At 58.4% G+C, this 18,735-nt stretch overlaps 1 protein-coding gene across 12 annotated transcripts in view; it reads left to right on the forward strand.

Moving 5' to 3' along the window:
• Window positions 1–1,673: 1,673 nt before the first annotated feature.
• The window catches only part of LOC110476882 (rho guanine nucleotide exchange factor 11), a 48,691-nt gene continuing 31,629 nt past the window's right edge, over window positions 1,674–18,735 (forward strand). For 10 of the 12 annotated variants that reach the window (XM_085560911.1, XM_085560916.1, XM_085560917.1 and 7 more), the window contains exons 1-15: window positions 1,674–1,827; window positions 5,926–6,020; window positions 7,067–7,165; window positions 9,123–9,172; window positions 9,273–9,330; window positions 9,881–10,017; window positions 11,112–11,183; window positions 12,647–12,733; window positions 13,701–13,862; window positions 14,278–14,352; window positions 14,461–14,526; window positions 15,171–15,272; window positions 15,422–15,523; window positions 16,132–16,174; window positions 16,443–16,539. In XM_085560911.1, coding sequence (XP_085417037.1) covers window positions 1,796–1,827; window positions 5,926–6,020; window positions 7,067–7,165; window positions 9,123–9,172; window positions 9,273–9,330; window positions 9,881–10,017; window positions 11,112–11,183; window positions 12,647–12,733; window positions 13,701–13,862; window positions 14,278–14,352; window positions 14,461–14,526; window positions 15,171–15,272; window positions 15,422–15,523; window positions 16,132–16,174; window positions 16,443–16,539 — 1,277 coding nt within the window. In that variant the 5' untranslated portion in view covers window positions 1,674–1,795. Of the gene's footprint in view, window positions 1,828–4,392; window positions 4,516–5,925; window positions 6,021–7,066; window positions 7,166–9,122; window positions 9,173–9,272; window positions 9,331–9,880; window positions 10,018–11,111; window positions 11,184–12,646; window positions 12,734–13,700; window positions 13,863–14,277; window positions 14,353–14,460; window positions 14,527–15,170; window positions 15,273–15,421; window positions 15,524–16,131; window positions 16,175–16,442; window positions 16,540–18,735 lie in introns of all 12 variants that reach the window. The other 2 variants (XM_085560922.1, XM_085560919.1) reach the window with 2 other exon arrangements.

An 18,735-nucleotide genomic window follows, 5' to 3' on the forward strand; every position in this document is an offset into this window, starting at 1 on the left:
CCCCAAACCCACACTGTCCCTGTGTCCCCTCCCTGTCCCCGTGTCCCCCACACCCGAGGTCTCTCTGTGTCCCCGCGGGCGGGGCCGGGCCGGGGATCAGAGCGGCCCCGGGGCTGTGCGGGCTGAACGAGCCCGGGGGTTGGAGCTGCCCCAGGGCCGGGGTTGGAGCTGCCCCGGGCCGGGATTGGAGCTCCGGTGCCGGGGTTGGAGCTGCCCCAGGGCCGGGGTTGGATCTCCCGGGCCGGGGATTGGATCTCCGGGGCCGGGGTTTGGAGCTCCGTGGCCGGGGTTGGAGCTGCCCCGGGCCGGGGTTGGAGCTGCCCCGGGCCGGGATCGGAGCGGCCCCGGGGCTGTGCGGGCTGAACGAGCCCGGGGGTTGGAGCTCCGGGGCCGGGGTTGGAGCTGCCCCAGGGCCGGGGTTGGATCTCCGGGGCCGGGGTTTGGAGCTGCCCCGGGCTGGGGATTGGAGCTCCGGGGCCGGGGTTGGAGCTGCCCCGGCCGGGGTTGGAGCTGCCCCGGGCCGGGATTGGAGCTCCGGGGCCGGGGTTGGAGCTGCCCCGGCCGGGGTTGGAGCTGCCCCGGGCCGGGATTGGAGCTCCGGGGCTGAACGAGCCCGGGGATTGGAGCTGCCCCAGGGCCGGGGTTGGATCTCCCGGGCCGGGGATTGGAGCTGCCCGGGGCTGAACGAGCCCGGGGATTGGAGCTGCCCCGGCCGGGGTTGGAGCTGCCCCGGGCCGGGATTGGCGCTGCCCCGGCCGGGGATTGGAGCTCCGGGGCCGGGGATTGGAGTTCCCGGACCGGGATTGGAGCTCCGGGGCCGGGGATTGGAGTTCCCGGACCGGGATTGGAGCTCCGGGGCCGGGATTGGCGCTGCCCGGGGCTGAACGAGCCCGGGGATTGGAGCTCCGGGCCGGGGATTGGAGCTGCCCCGGGCCGGGATTGGAGCTCCGGGGCCAGGATTGGAGCTGCCCCGGGCCGGGATTGGAGCTCCGGGGCTGAACGAGCCCGGGGGTTGGAGCTCCGGGGCCGGGGATTGGAGCTGCCCCGGCCGGGGATTGGAGCTCCGGGGCCGGGATTGGCGCTGCCCGGGGCTGAACGAGCCCGGGGATTGGAGCTCCGGGCCGGGGTTGGATCTCCCGGCGCCGTGGGGGCCGGGCCGGCCGGGATTGGCAGCAGCCCCGGGCCGGGATTGGCGCTGCCGGGCCGGGGCTGGAGCTGCTCCCGGGGCTGGAGCTGCTCCCGGGGCTGGAGCTGCTCCCGGGGCTCTCCGCAGCCCGGCCCCCGCCGGGAGGGGCCGCGCCCCAGAGCCGGGCCGGGCCGGGCCGGTACCGAGCGCTCCCGGACCGGTACCGAGCGCTCCGGGCCGGTACCGAGCGCTCCGGGCCGGGGCTCGCTCCGGGCCGGTACCGAGCGCTCCCGGACCGGTACCGAGCGCTCCGGGCCCGGCACCGAGCGCTCCGGACCGGCACCGAGCGCTCCGGGCCCGGCACCGAGCGCTCCCGGACCGGCACCGAGCGCCCCGGGACAAGCACCGAGCGCTCCGGGACCCGCACCGAGCGCTCCGGGACAAGCACCGAGCGCTCCGGGACCGGCACCGAGCGCTCCGGGCCCGGCACCGAGCGCCCCGGGACCGGCACCGAGCGCTCCCGGACCGGCACCGAGCGCTCCGGGCCGGGGCTCGCTCGGGCCGGGGCTCGCTCGGGCCGGGGCTCGCTCGGGCCCCGCGGCCGCCGGGCCGGGGATGGTGGCGGGGCCGGGGCGGCGGCGCCGGGCCCGGCCCTGAGGGAGCCGCGCCATGAGCGTGCGGCCTCCGCAGGCCCCGGACAGGTACGGCCGGGGGGAACCCGGGGAACCGGGGCTTGGGGAAACCCGGGGAACCGGGGCTTGGGGGGGAATCCGGGGGAACCCGGGGAACCGGGGGGTTGGGGAAACCCGGGGGAACCCGGGGTTTGGGGGGAATCGGGGGAACCGGGGGGAACCCGGGGTTTGGGGGGAACTCGGGGAACCGGGGCTTGGGGGGAACCCGGGGAACCGGGGCTTGGGGGGGAATCCGGGGGAACCCGGGGAACCGGGGGGTTGGGGGAACCCGGGGGAACCCGGGGAACCGGGGCTTGGGGAAATCCGGGGGAACCGGGGGGTTGGGGGAACCCGGGGGAACCCGGGGAACCGGGGCTTGGGGGGAACCCGGGGGAACCCGGGGTTTGGGGGCAAATCGGGGGAACCAGGGCTTGGGGGCGAATCGGGGGAACCCGGGGCTTGGGGGGAAATCGGGGAACCGGGTCTTGGGGAAACCCGGGGGAACCCGGGGCTTGGGGGGGAACCGGGGGAACCGGGGCTTGGGGGAAATCGGGGAACCGGGGCTTGGGGAAATCCGGGGGAACCCGGGGCTTGGGGGAAATCGGGGAAACGGGGCTTGGGGAAATCCGGGGGAACCGGGGCTTGGGGGGAAATCGGGGGTTTGGGGGGAACCCGGGGGTTTGGGGCTGTGGGAGCGGGTGAGGGGTTTGGGGGGAAATCTGGGGGTTTGAGGGAACCCGGGGGTTTGGGGGGAAATCCGGGGATTTGGGGCTGTGGGAGCGGGTGAGGGGTTTGGGGGGAAATCTGGGGGTTTTGGGGCTCTGAGAGTGGGAACGGGGTTTGGGGGGAAATCCGGGGGGTTTGGGGGGAAATTCGGGGGTTTTGGGGTGAAATCCAGGGGTTTTGGGGCTCTGGGAGCGGGAACAGCGTTTGGGGTGAAATCCGGCGGGTTTGGGGTGAAATCCGGGGGTTTTGGGGTGAAATCCAGGGGTTTGGGGGCTCTGGAAGCGGGCGCTGGGGTTTGGGGTGAAATCCTAGGATTTTGGGGCTCTGGGAGGAGGCTCCGCTGCTCCGAGAGCTGCCAGGGCGGTCCTGCGGGGAAAAGCAGCAGTTTGGGGTGAAATGCCGGGATTTGGGGTGAAATCCTGGGATTTGGGGTGGTTTGGGGTGAAATCCTGGGATTCGGGGTGAAATGTCAGGATTTGGGGTGTTTTGGGGTGAAATTCTGGGATTTGGGGGCTTAGAGGAGGGGGCTCAGCTCATCCGGGACTCCGCACTTGGTCCCTGTGGTGTTTTGGGGTGAAATGTCAGAATTTGGGGTGAAATGTCAGGATTCGGGGTGAAATGTCAGGATTTGGGGTGAAATGTCAGGATTTGGGGTGTTTTGGGGTGAAATTCTGGGATTTTGAGGCTCTGGGAGGGGGCTCCGCTCGCCCTGTAGCCCTCACCCCATTCCTTAGGGGGAAAGACGGGAATTTGGGATAAAATTCCAGGATTTTGGGAATGGTGGGACTCAGCCCATCCCGTATTTCCATGAATCCCTCAGGGGAGCAGCGTTTTGGGATAAAACTCCCGGATTTGGGGAGTGGGGGGGAATATCCCGAACTTCCCTGATTTTTGGGATATTTCCAATATCCACCACCGGGGATTGGCTTTTTCCCAGTTTGTTTGGCTCCATTTTACACCAAATTTGGGGATTTTTTTTGGTGGGATAAACCCTTGGAAAACCCTGGAGCTTTTTCTGGGATAAATTCAGGAATTTGGCCGAGAATTCTTGGATTGGGATCTTTGCTCCAGCCACGGCATTTCCCACGTGGATTTGGGTGGGAAATGAGGGATTTGGGGGCCTGGGAGAGAGGCAGATCCCGGGAATTTCAGGGATCGTTTTCCCACCAGATCCTGGGGATTTTTCCTGCTTTTCCCAGCCCAGAGAATTCCAGGATTCCCTGGGCTGGTTCATTTGGGATTCCAGGGCCCATTCCTGGATCCTGCCCAGGTTATTCCATGGATTCCCCATCCCTGGAAGTGCCTCATCCCGGGGATTTCAGGATCCTCCCAGCTGCGAATTCTGCGGGAATGGGGAGAGGATCCCCCCGGGACAGGGAATTCCAGGAGCCGGAATTCCGGCCCAACCAGCTCTGCCACTTCCCACTTCCCCAGGAGCGGCTCCGTTAATCATTACCCCGCCGGGAATTCTTCCTGGAGAATTCCCGTGGAGAATTCCCGAAAAAAAACCCCGACCAACTGAAAAACAAAACGGGAAAAACTCCCGTTTTCCCAACATTTGGGATCGCTCCGGACGGTGGCGTTCCGTTGGGATCCCCTTCCCAAAAAAGGCTTTGGGATTCCCAGCTGGAAAATCCCATGGAAATCTGGGATAAATCAGGGTTTCAAGCGGGAAAAATGGGGAAAAAACCCGTTTCCCAACATTTCTGACCCCTGGCCTCCTTCCCATCTCTTCCCACAGCAGGATTGGAATTCCCAGCTGGAAAATCCCATGGAAACCAGGGATAAACCCGGGTTTAAAGCAGGAAAAATGGGAAAATATTCCCGTGTTTCTCCGGTCTCTCCGTGGTTTTCCTGGTGTTTTTCCAGGGAGAGCAGCGGAGCCGCAGCCCCCGGCAGGGAGGGAACCAAATGTTGCAAATCCGAGGAGAAATTCCAGCGGGATCCAAACTCCCGGAATTCCTCCCAGGACTCGGCGGCCGCCCTCGGAATGTGGGAAAGCAAAAACTTTCCCTGAGATCCCGAGTTTTTTGTTAATTTGGGAATGGAAGGCCAAAGTTGTGTGGGAAAGGGGTTTGGGAATTCGGGTTTGTTCCCGTGAAATTCGGTGGCGGCTCCTCGGAGATCCCGGATTTCCTGGGGGACATTCCCAAAAAACAACCCGGGAATGAACGGCAGGGTTTGGGGTTGAGGGAAGAGCCGGGAATTGCGGCTTTGTCCTGCAGCATTCCCGATAAAAACACTCGGGAATTTTCTGGGAAGAGCCCTCCAGGTCCTCCCAGCTGCCCCTGGAATTCTGCTTTTCCTTGGAAAGCCACGGCGTGGTCAGAAAAGTCGGAAAATGGGATTTCCCCCCTTTTTTCCTGCTTTCAACCCTGGTTTATCCCAGGTTTCCGTGGGATTTTCCAGCTGGGGATTCCAAACCTGTCTCCGGAGGGAACCCGGTGGGCAGAAATGTTGGGAAAAGGGAATTTTTTCCCATTCCAAGCTTCGGTTTTTTGGGAATTTTGAATTTTTGGGACTTGGGAAGGGAGAGCGGGGCTGGGTCCTTCCGGAGGTGCCGCTGGAATGGGAATTGTGGGAATTGCCCTGGCTCGGCCGCCCCCGAGGCAATTAAGGAGCTTTAATTAAGCCGAATTAAATGACTTTTTTATAGCCTCGTTAAGCCCTGGCTGCTTCCAGAGGGGCAGGAGAAGCCTCTGGATCCCTTTGGATCCCCTGGCTGGGATTTGGGCATTCCTGGAATTGCGGTTTTGAAGGAAAAGCGTCTCGGGAATGCCGCGGATCCCGGAATTTGGGGATTTTTGGGAAAAACAAGAGATTTTGGGTGGATAAAAAGGGCTGACCTGGGCTGGGCCCTGGATAATCCCGAGGGTTAATCCCGATTTTCCTGCGGATTGGCCGGGAATGTCCAGGGCAGGGCCCAGCTCTGCGGCTGCTCATGGAAAAGGGGCTGGAAAATCCTGAGGGGCTTTTCCAGGGATTTTTTTCCTTAGGGGGAGCTGATCCCGGAGAAAAGGGGGATCCAGGGGGAATTTGGGATCTGCCAGGGGAATTTGGGATCTGATCCCAGGGGGGATTTGGGATCTGATCCCAGGGGGGATTTGGGATCTGATCCCAGGGGGATTTGGGATCTGCCAGGGGAATTTGGGATCTGATCCCAGGGGGATTTGGGATCTGCCAGGGGAATTTGGGATCTGATCCCAGCGGGGATTTGGGATCTGATCCTGGGGGGATTTGGGATCTGATCCTGGGGGGATTTGGGATCTGATCCTGGGTGGATTTGGGATCTGCCAGGGGGATTTGGGATCTGCCAGGGCTCCTCTCCGGCTCTCTGGGGGTGACCGGGGGTCGTGTCCGGCGTTCCCCAATTCCCGAATTCCCCAATTCCCGAATTCCCAGGCTGAGCGGCCTCTCCTCGGCCCTGGGCGATTCCCCCTCGGAGCGAAGATCCCCCGGCCACGGCCGGCAGCCCTCGGACGCCTCGGAATCCACAGGTGGGAACTGCCCGGGAATTCCGGGAATTCCGGGAATTCCGGCACTCAGCGTCACTCGGGGTCACTCATTGGTCACTCAGGGTCATTCAGGGTCACTCATTGGTCACTCGGGGTCATTCAGTGGTCACTCAGGGTCATTCAGGGTCACTCATTGGTCACTCGGGGTCATTCAGGGTCACTCATTGGTCACTCAGGGTCACTCGGGGTCACTCACGGCCAGGATGCGGATCCAGACCTTCCGTTGGGATTTGGGGTCCCACAAGGGACAATGCAGTGACCACGAGGCCAGGGCTGGACAATGGGTGGCCACAGGGGCTGGAGGTCAGGGCTGGACAATGGGTGGCCACAGGAGCTGGTGGCCACAGGGGCTGGAGGTCAGGGCTGGACAGTGGGTGGCCACAGGGGCTGGAGGTCAGGGCTGGACAGTGGGTGGCCACAGGGGCTGGAGGTCAGGGCTGGACAGTGGGTGGCCACAGGGGCTGGAGGTCAGGGCTGGACAGTGGGTGGCCACAGGAGCTGGAGGTCAGGGCTGGACAATGGGTGGCCACAGGAGCTGGAGGTCAGGGCTGGACAGAGGGTGGCCACAGGAGCTGGTGGCCAGGGCTGGACAGTGGGTGGCCACAGGAGCTGGAGGTCAGGGCTGGACAGTGGGTGGCCACAGGAGCTGGTGGCCAGGGCTGGACAGTGGGTGGCCACAGGAGCTGGTGGCCACAGGAGCTGGAGGTCAGGGCTGGACAGTGGGTGGCCACAGGAGCTGGTGGCCAGGGCTGGACAGTGGGTGGCCACAGGAGCTGGTGGCCACAGGAGCTGGAGGTCAGGGCTGGACAATGGGTGGCCACAGGAGCTGGTGGCCAGGGCTGGACAGTGACCCCAAGGCCTTGCAAGCCCCGGTACCGGGGGTTCCTCAGGGCCAAAGCCGGACTGCAGAGCCTCATTCCTCACCTTGCTCCTGTCCCTCTGTCCCCTGTCCGTGTCCGTGTGTCGTGTCCCGTGTCCGTGTCCCGTGTCCGTGTCCCGTGTCCGTGTGTCCGTGTCCGTGTGCGCAGGGCTGGTGCAGCGCTGCGTGATCATCCAGCGGGACCAGCATGGCTTCGGCTTCACCGTCAGCGGCGACCGCGTCGTGCTCGTGCAGTCCGTGCGGCCAGGTGGGCGCCGCCGGACACGGGGACGGACAGACGGACACGGGGATGGACAGACGGACACGGGGATGGACACGGGGATGGACAGACGGACACGGGGATGGACACGGGGATGGACAGACGGACACGGGGATGGACACGGGGATGGGCACGGGGATGGACAGACGGACACGGGAATGGACACGGGGATGAACATGGGGATGGACATGGGGATGGACAGACGGACACGGGAATGGACACGGGGATGGACACGGGGATGGGCACGGGGATGGACAGACGGACATGGGGATGGACACGGGGATGGACACGGGACTGGACACGGGGATGGACAGGGGGATGGACAGACGGACATGGGGATGGACACAGGGATGGACAGACTGACACGGGGATGGACACGGGGATGGACAGACGGACATGGGGATGGACACAGGGATGGACAGACTGACACGGGGATGGACACGGGGATGGACAGACGGACACGGGGATGGACACGGGGATGGACAGTCGGACACGGGGATGGACATGGGGATGGACACGGGGATGGACAGACAGATACGGGGATGGACACGGGGATGGACACGGGGATGGACACGGGGATGGACAGACAGATACGGGGATGGACACGGGGATGGACACGGGGATGGACACGGGGATGGACAGTCGGACACGGGAATGGACACGGGGATGGACACGGGGATGGACAGACAGATACGGGGATGGACAGACAGATACGGGGATGGACACGGGGATGGACATAGGGATGGACAAACGGACACGGGGATGGACACGGGGATGGACGGACGGACATGGGGATGGACATGGGGATGGACACGGGGATGGACACGGGGATGGGCAGACGGACACGGGGATGGACACAGGGATGGACAGACGGACACGAGGATGGACAGACGGACACGGGGCTGGACACAGGGATGGACACAGGGATGGACAGACAGACACGGGTTGGACATGGGGATGGCCAGACAATGCCCAGGGGTGCCCTCATCCATCCCCAGCCTCAGCTTGGGGGAGAAAATGGGGGAAAAAGGAGGAAAATGGGGGAGAAAATGGAGAAAAATGGCGGGAAAACGGGGGAGAAAATGGCGGGAAAACGGGGGAGAAAATGGCGGGAAATTGGAAAAATGGAGAGAATGAGGGAAAAACGGACAGAAAATGAGGGGGAGGTGGAGGGAAAACAGAGAAAATGGGGGAAATGTGGGAAATTGTGGGGAAAACCGCAGGAAAATTCAGAAAATGGGCAAGTGTGGGGAAAACGTGGGAAAACTGGGGGAAACGACAGGAAAAAGGCGGGAAAATAGAGAAAATGTGGGAAAATGGAAGGGAAATGTGGGAGAAATGGGGTTTTCCTTGGGAAGTGCTCCGGGTTTGGGGGTTTTGCTTTGGGATTGGCAGGGATGGGGCCGAGGGGGCGGCGGGTCCCTGTGGAATATTCCGGAGGAAATGTGGGAAAATGGTGGGGAAATAGAGAAAATGTGGGAAAATGATGGAAAAGCATGGGGAAAATGAGGGAAAAGTGTGGGGAAAATGGCGGGAAAATAGAGAAAATGTGGGAAAATGAGGGAAAATGTGGGAGAAATGGGGTTTTCCTTGGGAAGTGCTCCGGGTTTGGGGGTTTTGCTTTGGGATTGGCAGGGATGGGGCCGAGGGGGCGGGGGTCCCTGTGGAATATTCCGGAGGGAATGTGGGAAAATGGTGGGGAAATAGAGAAAATGTGGGAAAATGAGGGAAAAGCATGGGGAAAATGAGGGAAAATGGCGGGAAAATAGAGAAAATGTGGGAAAATGAGGGAAAACGTGGGAGAAATGGGGTTTTCCTTGGGAAGTGCTCCGGGTTTGGGGGTTTTGCTTTGGGATTGGCAGGGATGGGGCCGAGGGGGCGCGGGTCCCTGTGGAATATTCCGGAGGGAATGTGGGATGTGCTCCTGACCCCTGCCCGTGTCCAGGTGGGGCTGCCATGAGGGCCGGGCTGCAGGAGGGCGACCGGATCCTCAAGGTGCGCGTTCCCGACTCCCGCGTTCCCGGCGGCCTCCCCGCGTTCCCGGGGAAAATTCCCGTTTCCCGGCCCTTGCCCAGCCCTGTCCCGGCTCTTCCAGGTGAACGGGACCATGGTGGCCAACAGCTCCCACCTGGAGGTGGTGAAGTTGATCAAGTGTGAGTTTGGGATGGAATTCTGGGAATTCTCGTCCCGTTCCGTGGGGAAAGGCGGGGCTGAGCGAAGGGGAGAGGGTTTTCCATCCTTTGGGAATTTGGGGGGAGCCTGGAGGTGTTTCCAGCCCCTTTTCCCCGTGTTTTTCCAGGAAATCCTTCTTGTCCCTCATCCCAAATTCTCCCTGGAAATGCTTCCCACTCCCAGTTCTCCTGGAAATTTTTTCCTGGAAATTCTCCCTGGGAATCCTTCTCACCTCTTTTCCCAAGTTTTTCCCGGGAATCTTTCTCACCCCCTTTACCCCAGGTATTTCCTGGAAATCCTTTTCCCCCCCATTTTCCTGGAGATCCTTCTCGCTCCCTTTTCCCAGCTGATTTTTGGAATTCCCCTCATCACCCCTCACCCCAAATTTTTCCAGGAAATCCTTCTCCTGGAATTTTTTGCCTGGAATTTCTTCCTGTGTCAGTTTTCCCTGCGAGCCCCGCTCCCAGCCCCTTTATCCCAGACTTTTCCTGGAATTCCTGCTGACGTTCCCGTGTCCCGTTCTGTTTCCAGCCGGCGCCTACGTGGCCCTGACCCTGCTGGGATCCGCGCCCGGACCCACGGGAATTCCGGGATCCCAGCCGGAGCCGGAGCCCTCGGGGTGTCCCCAGGGGCCCCCCCAGCTCATCACGGAGCCCAGGCCCCTCCAGGTGAGCCCCGGAATTCCGGAGGGAGCCCGGAATTCCAGAGGGAGCCCGGAATTCCAGAGGGAGCCCGGAATTCCCTCAAGTGACCCCAAAACTCCCCCAGGAGATCCCGGGATTCCCTGAGCGGATCCCAACCCCCTCATACCCGTTCCCATTGCCATCCCATTCCCATTATTCCCATTATTCTTGTTCCTGTTCACATTCCCATTATCCCATTCCCACTATACCCATTAATTCCACCCTCCCCCCCATTCCTATTATTCCCATTATCCCATTATCCTGTTATTCCCATTATCCCATTATCCTGTTATTCCCATTATTCCACCATTCCTGTTATTCCCATTATGCCGTTATCCCCTCATTCCCGTTTCATCCCCCCATTCCCATTGTCATTCCCGCTGTCATTCCCGTTATTCCCGCTGTCATTCCCATTGTCATTCCCATCATTCCCGCCATCATTCCCGTCATTCCTGTTATTCCCGCTCTCATTCCTGCTGTCATTCCCGCTGTCATTCCCGTCATTCCCGCCGTCATTCCTGCTGTCATTCCCATTGTCATTCCCGTCATTCCCGCCATCATTCCCGCCGTCATTCCCACCATTCCCGCCGTCATTCCCGTTATTCCCGCTGTCATTCCCGCTGTCATTCCCACCGTCATTCCCGCTGTCATTCCCGCCGTCATTCCCGTCATTCCCGCTGTCATTCCCGTCATTCCCACTGCATTCCCGTCATTCCCGCTGTCATTCCCGTCATTCCCGCCATCATTCCCGTCATTCCCGCTGTCATTCCCGTTATTCCCACTGTCATTCCCGCCGTCATTCCCGCCGCATTCCCGCCGTTCCCGCTGTCATTCCCGTTATTCCCGCTGTCATTCCCGCTGTCATTCCCGTCATTCCCGCTGTCATTCCCGTTATTCCCGCTGTCATTCCCATTGTCATTCCCGTTATTCCCGCTGTCATTCCCGTTATTCCCGCCGTCATTCCCATCATTCCCACCGTCATTCCCGTTATTCCCGCCGTCATTCCCATTGTCATTCCCGTCATTCCCACCGTTCCCGCTGTCATTCCCGTCATTCCCGCATTCCCGCCGTTCCCGCAGGACCCGGAGGTGCGGAGGCACGCGGCGCAGATCCTGCGGAAGATGCTGCGCCAGGCCGAGGCCGAGCTCCAGGTGCCGCCTCGCTTTCCCTCTTCCCGCTCCTCTGGCGCCTTCTGGGGAATTCCCTGGGAATGTCCTGGGGGGTTTTCACTTTTTTTGGGATTTCCTGGGGTGTTTTTTCTGGGATTTCCTGGTGGTTGTTTATTTGCTTCTGGGGATTTCCGGGTGACTGTTGTGTGTCATTCCCGTGTTCCCTGGATTTCCCAGTGAGTGTCCTGTCCCATTTTCCGTGTTTTTTGTTGTTTCCCGTGTTTCCCGGTGACTGTTGTGTGTCATTCCCGGGTTTCCCGGTGACTCTTCTGTCCGATTCCCGGGTTTCCCGGTGACTGTTGTGCCTCGTTCCTGCCTTTCCTGCTGACTGCTGTGTCTGATTCCCGTGTTTTCCCGGATTTCCCGGTGCCCTCTGTCCCATTCCCGGTGCCCGTTCGTCTCATTCCCGGATTCATTCCCGGTGCCCGTTCCGTGTCCCATTCCCGAATTCCCGGTGCCCATTCCATGTCTCATTCCCACATTCCCGTCTCTCATTCCCATGTCCCATTCCCACATTCCCGGTGCCCATTCCGTGTCCCATTCCCACATTCCCGGTGCCTGTTCCGTGTCCCATTCCCGAATTCCCGTCTCTCATTCCATGTCCCATTCCCGAATTCCCGGTGCCCATTCCCGTATCCCATTCCCACATTCCCGGTGCCCATTCCCGGTGCCCATTCCCGAATTCCCGGTGCCCATTCCCGTATCCCATTCCCACATTCCCGGTGCCCATTCCCGGTGCCCATTCCCGAATTCCCGGTGCCCATTCCCGGTGCCCATTCCCGGTTCCCGGTGCCCGTCCCGTGTCCCATTCCCACATTCCCGGTGCCCATTCCCATGTCCCATTCCCGGTTCCCGGTGCCCGTCCCGTGTCCCATTCCCACATTCCCATCTCTCATTCCCGTCTCTCATTCCCATGTCCCATTCCTGCATTCCCGGTTCCCTCTGTCCCATTCCCGAATTCCCGGTGCCCGTCCCGTATCCCATTCCCAAATTCCCGGTGCCCATTCCCGTATCCCATTCCCGCATTCCCGGTGCCCATTCCCGGTGCCCATTCCCGCATTCCCGGTGCCCATTCCCGGTGCCCATTCCCGAATTCCCGGTGCCCATTCCCGGTGCCCATTCCCGGATTCCCGGTGCCCATTCCCGGTGCCCATTCCCACATTCCCGGTGCCCATTCCCGGTGCCCATTCCCGGTTCCCGGTGCCCATTCCCGTATCCCATTCCCACATTCCCGGTGCCCATTCCCGGTGCCCATTCCCGGTTCCCGGTGCCCATTCCCGTATCCCATTCCCGCATTCCCGGTGCCCATTCCATATCCCATTCCCGGATTCCCGTGTCCCATTCCCGTGTCCCATTCCCACATTCCCGGTGCCCATTCCCGGTGCCCATTCCCGCATTCCCGGTGCCCATTCCCGGTGCCCATTCCCGGTTCCCGGTGCCCGCAGCGCTGCCAGGCGGGCACGGCGGGGCAGGAGCAGCTGGAGGCGGCGCGGCGGCGCCTGGGGCAGCTGCAGCTCAAGGTGCTGCAGGAGGTACGGGGAACCGGGAATACCGGGAATTCCGGGAACACCGGGAATACCGGGAACACCGGGAGTGGGCTGGGAATGGGCACAGGAATAGGCCAGGAATTCCAGGAGTGGGCTGGGAATTCCAGGAGTGGGCCGGGAACACCGGGAGTGGGCTGGGAATGCTGGGAGTGGGCTGGGAATTCCAGGAATGGGCCGAGAATGGGCCGGGAACGCCGGGAGTGGGCTGGGAATTCCAGGAGTGGGTACGGGAATGGATCTGGGAATGCTGGGAATGGATACGGGAATTCTGGGAGCGGGAATACGGGAATGGGCTGGGAATTCCGGGAGTGGGTACGGGAATGGGTCTGGGAGTGGGAATACGGGAATGGGTGTGGGAATTCTGGGAGTGGGTCTGGGAATTCTGGGAGTGGAAATATGGGAATGGGTGTGGGAATTCAGGAGATGGATATGGGAATTCTGGGAGTGGGTACGGGAATGGGTCGGGAATGTGTGTGGGAATGCCAGGAGTGGGCTGGGAATTCCAGGAGTGGGTGTGGGAATGGGTACGGGAATGGATCTGGGAATGCTGGGAATAGATACGGGAATTCTGGGAGTGGGAATATGGGAATGGGCTGGGAATTCTGGGAGTGGGTCTGGGAATTCTGGGAATGGATACGGGAATTCTGGGAGTGGGAATATGGGAATGGGCTGGGAATTACGGGAGTGGGAATACGGGAATGGGTGTGGGAATTCCGGGGATGGATATGAGAATTCTGGGAGTGGGTCTGGGAATTCCGGGAGTGGGTCTGGGAATTCCGGGAGTGGGTGTGGGAATTCCGGGAGTGGCTCTGGGAATTTTCCCATCGCTGCCTTTCCGGGAGCTCCCGGAATTGCCCATTCCTGCATTGGGAATTCCCGGAGCTGCCCTTTCCTGCCTTTCCCACCTGCGCGTTTCCCGGGAATTCCCCATTCCCGCCGTTCCCATTCCCAGGATTTGGGGTCCCGGCCCCTGGAAGGGGAATTCCTGCGGAGCCTGGCGGGGTCCCCGCAGCTCCCGGGGCGATTCCCCCGGGATTCCCGGGATTCCCGGGATTCCCGGGATGGGGACCCGGGGCTGGAATCCGGCCCCGAGCGGCTCCCGGCCCTGGCAGAGGTGAGGCGGAAATCCGGGAAAAATCCGGGAAAATCTGGGGAAATTCTGGGAACAACTGGGAAGTGACAGGGGAAATTCGGGAAAAGGGGGTGAAAATCCCAAGGAAACTTCGGGAAAGTTCCAGGTAAGGTTTGGGGAAATGGGGGAAAACTCAGGGAAAAGAAGGAGAAATAATTCCAGGAAAAATGTGGGAGAGGGGATGAAAATTCTGGGAAAAACTCCATGAAAAGTTTGGGAAAACGGGGGGGGAAATTCCAGGAGAGGGAGAAACTCCCCCCGGAATTTGGGATCCCCCAGAATTCCCGGCTCTTTTTCCTTCTCTGGGCGTTTTCCCTGGGAATTCCGAGGGAATTTGGGATTCCCGCCTGCCCTGGGGGGTTTTTGGGGGTCCTGATCCCGAAATTTCTCTCCCCAGGTATCCCGGAATTCCGGCTTTTCCCAGCCCGGCAGCCCCCGGAGCTCCCCCGTGCTCGGCCTCGCCACGGATCCGGTGGGGCTGGAAAATCCCGGGAGAATCCCAGGAAATCCCGGGAATCCCCACGGGGACCCCCCAGAGCCCTTCCCCGGAGCGTGATCCCGGTTTTTTTTTTTGGGATAGGGATCGGGGAGGCCCCAAATCATCGGCCCCGAGGAGGATTGTGACCCCGGGAGCGGCAGCAGCGAGGTGGGAATCCCGGGAAAAGCGGGAATTCCGGGGGATCTGGGAATTCCGGGGGGTCTGGGAATTCCGGGGGGTCTGGGAATTCCGGGGGGTCTGGGAATTCCAGGGGGGTCTGGGAATTCCGGGGGGAATTTGGGGATTCCGGGGGGATTTCTGAGGGGATTTTGGGGATTTCTGAGGGGATTTTGGGGATTCCGGGGCGATTTCTGAGGGGATTTCGGGATTTCTGAGGGGATTTCGGGATTTCTGAGGGGATTTCGGGATTTCTGAGGGGATTTCGGGGATTTCTGAGGGGATTTCGGGATTTCTGAGGGGATTTTGGGATTTCTGAGGGGATTTCGGGATTTCTGAGGGGATTTTGGGATTTCTGAGGGGATTTCGGGATTTCTGAGGGGATTTCGGGATTTCTGAGGGGATTTTGGGATTTCTGAGGGGATTTCGGAATTTCTGAGGGGATTTCGGGATTTCTGAGGGGATTTCGGGATTTCTGAGGGGATTTCCGGGATTTTGGGGATTCCGGGGGGATTTCTGAGGGGATTTCGGGATTTCTGAGGGGATTTCGGGATTTCTGAGGGGATTTTGGGGATTCCGGGTGGGATTTTTGGGATCCTAGCACAGCCGCCACTTTTCCCTCTCCGTGTTCCCAGAGCGACTCCGTGTTCCAGGATTTGGGAATTCTCAAATCCCGCCCGGCCCATTTGGGAGTTTTCCTGAGATTCCTCTTCTCCCAGGCCGACCCCACTCCTCTGGTGAGCAATTCCCAAAATTCCCGGGATTTTCTCCCCCTTGGGATCCCATTCCCAAGCCCTGGCGCCTCCCAGGGTGTTCCCAGGGGTCCGGATGGAGGCGAATTCCCGGGAATTCCTCAGCATTCCCGGAATTCCCGCTTTTCCCGCAGCTGTTCCACCTGTGCTCCGAGGTTTGCTGCCAGCAGAGCAATTCCAGGGATTCCCGAGCCCTGGGAAGGCACATCTGGAACATCTTCCTGGACAGGAGCGCGGTCAGCAAATTCCCGGGATTTCCCCGCAATTCCTGGGATTCTTTGGGGATTTAAAGAGATTTTGGGAGGATTTCCCAGGATTTTGGGATGGATTTCCCAGGATTTTTGGGATGGATTTCTGGGATTTTGGGATGGGATTTTGGGATGGATTCCCCAGGATTTTTGGGATGGATTTTTGGGATGGATTTCCCGGGTTTTTGGGATGGATTTCCCAGGATTTTTGGGATGGATTTCCCGGGTTTTTGGGATGGGATTTTGGGATGGATTTTGGGATGGATTTCCCAGGATTTGGGGAGAATTTTCCAGGATTTTGGGATGGATTTCCCAGGATTTTTGGGATGGATTTCACGGGATTTTTGGGATGGATTTCTGGGATTTTGGGATGGGATTTTGGGATGGATTTCCCAGGATTTTTGGGATGGATTTCACGGGATTTTTGGGATGGATTTCTGGGATTTTTGGGATGGATTTCCCGGGTTTTTGGGATGGATTTCCCAGGATTTTTGGGATGGATTTCCCGGGTTTTTGGGATGGGATTTTGGGATGGATTCCCCGGGATTTTTGGGATGGATTTCTGGGATTTTGGGATGCTTTTCCCTCTTTTCCAGCCCCTGCGGGTGAAGGTGCCGGAGCAGCTCCTGGCCGAGATCGGTGAGTTCGGAATTCTGGGAATTTCCCCTGGGAAAAGGAGCCCAGGGCCGGGTTCGGGAATTCCAAACTTTTCCCGGAGCCCAGGAAAGTTGGGAATGAGAGAGGAGCACCCGGAGCATTCCCAAAACCTGGAGAATTCCCAAAAGAACTCCAATTGGGATCCCAGAATTCCCAGACTTTTCCTGGAATCCCAGGACACCGGGAGAGGTTTGGGGCTGAGCCCCGGGAATTCCCGAATTCCCGAATTCCCGGATTTCCCCATTCCCAGAGCTCCGCCTGCGGAACGGCGACGAGCTGCAGCCGGCGCTGCTGGAGGCGCAGGAATTCGTCATCCCGGAAATCCAGGAGCAGCTCCAGGACTACAGGTGGGAAAAATCCTGGAAAAAATCCCAGGAAAACTCTGGGAAAACCCCAGGAAAAACCCCAGGAAAAATCCTGGAAAAAATCCCAGGAAAACTCTGGGAAAACCCCAGAAAATCCCAGGAAAAATCCTGGAAAAAATCCCAGGAAAACTCTGGGAAAATCCCAGGAAAAATCCCAGGAAAATCCCAGAAAATCCCAGGGAAAATCCTGGAAAAAATCCCAGGAAAACTCTGGGAAAACCCCAGGAAAAATCCCAGGAAAAATCCTGGAAAAAATCCCAGGAAAACTCTGGGAAAACCCCAGACAATCTCAGGAAAAATCCTGGAAAAAATCCCAGGAAAACTCTGGGAAAACCCCAGAAAATCCCAGGAAAAATCCTGGAAAAAATCCCAGGAAAAATCCTGGAAAAAATCCCAGAAAACTCTGGGAAAACCCCAGGAAAAATCCCAGGAAAATCCTGGAAAAAATCCCAGGAAAACTCTGGGAAAACCCCAGGAAAAATCCCAGGAAAAATCCTGGAAAAAATCCCAGGAAAACTCTGGGAAAACCCCAGACAATCTCAGGAAAAATCCTGGAAAAAATCCCAGGAAAACTCTGGGAAAACCCCAGACAATCTCAGGAAAAATCCTGGAAAAAATCCCAGGAAAAATCCTGGAAAAAATCCCAGAAAACTCTGGGAAAACCCCAGGAAAAATCCCAGGAAAATCCTGGAAAAAATCCCAGGAAAACTCTGGGAAAACCCCAGGAAAAACCCCAGGAAAAATCCTGGAAAAAATCCCAGGAAAACTCTGGGAAAACCCCAGAAAATCCCAGGAAAAATCCTGGAAAAAATCCCAGGAAAACTCTGGGAAAATCCCAGGAAAAATCCCAGGAAAATCCCAGAAAATCCCAGGGAAAATCCTGGAAAAAATCCCAGGAAAACTCTGGGAAAACCCCAGGAAAAATCCCAGGAAAAATCCTGGAAAAAATCCCAGGAAAACTCTGGGAAAACCCCAGACAATCTCAGGAAAAATCCTGGAAAAAATCCCAGGAAAACTCTGGGAAAACCCCAGAAAATCCCAGGAAAAATCCTGGAAAAAATCCCAGGAAAAATCCTGGAAAAAATCCCAGAAAACTCTGGGAAAACCCCAGGAAAAATCCCAGGAAAATCCTGGAAAAAATCCCAGGAAAACTCTGGGAAAACCCCAGGAAAAATCCCAGGAAAAATCCTGGAAAAAATCCCAGGAAAACTCTGGGAAAACCCCAGACAATCTCAGGAAAAATCCTGGAAAAAATCCCAGGAAAACTCTGGGAAAACCCCAGACAATCTCAGGAAAAATCCTGGAAAAAATCCCAGGAAAAATCCTGGAAAAAATCCCAGAAAACTCTGGGAAAACCCCAGGAAAAATCCCAGGAAAATCCTGGAAAAAATCCCAGGAAAACTCTGGGAAAACCCCAGGAAAAATCCCAGGAAAAATCCTGGAAAAAATCCCAGGAAAACTCTGGGAAAACCCCAGACAATCTCAGGAAAAATCCTGGAAAAAATCCCAGGAAAACTCTGGGAAAACCCCAGACAATCTCAGGAAAAATCCTGGAAAAAATCCCAGGAAAACTCTGGGAAAACCCCAGACAATCCCAGGAAAAATCCTGGAAAAAATCCCAGGAAAACTCTGGGAAAACCCCAGAAAATCCCAGGAAAATCCCGGAAAAAATCCCAGGAAAACTCTGGGAAAACCCCAGGAAAAATCCCAGGAAAATCCCAGAACATCCCAGAAAATTCCCGATCCTGGGAATTCCAGGAGCTCCTGTCTCTTTTTTTGGGCAAAGCCTCAGGAAAATCCCAAATTTTGGGAATTTTGGGATTTTTTGGGTGCTGCTAATCCAGTTTTTTTTTTTTTTGCTTTTCCCAGAGAAGCATGTGGCAGACCTGGCAATTTGGAAATTTTGGGAATTTTGGGACTTTGGGAGATTTTTGGGCTCTGCCCATCCCGGTTTTTTGGCATTTCCCAGAGAACCATGCAGCAAATCCCGCATTTCGGGAATTTTGGGAATATTTGGGCTCTGCCATTCCCGGTTTTTTGGCATTTCCCAGAGAACCAAGCAGCAAATCCCGCATTTTGGGAATTTCAGGAATTTTGGGAATATTTGGGCTCTGCCCATCCCGGTTTTTTGGCATTTCCCGGCAGGGCCAAGCAGCAAATCCTGCATTTTGGGAATTT

The sequence above is a fragment of the Lonchura striata genome, chromosome 25 (assembly GCF_050655825.1).
Source record: "Lonchura striata isolate lonStrDom1 chromosome 25, ASM5065582v1, whole genome shotgun sequence".
NCBI lineage: Eukaryota > Metazoa > Chordata > Aves > Passeriformes > Estrildidae > Lonchura > Lonchura striata.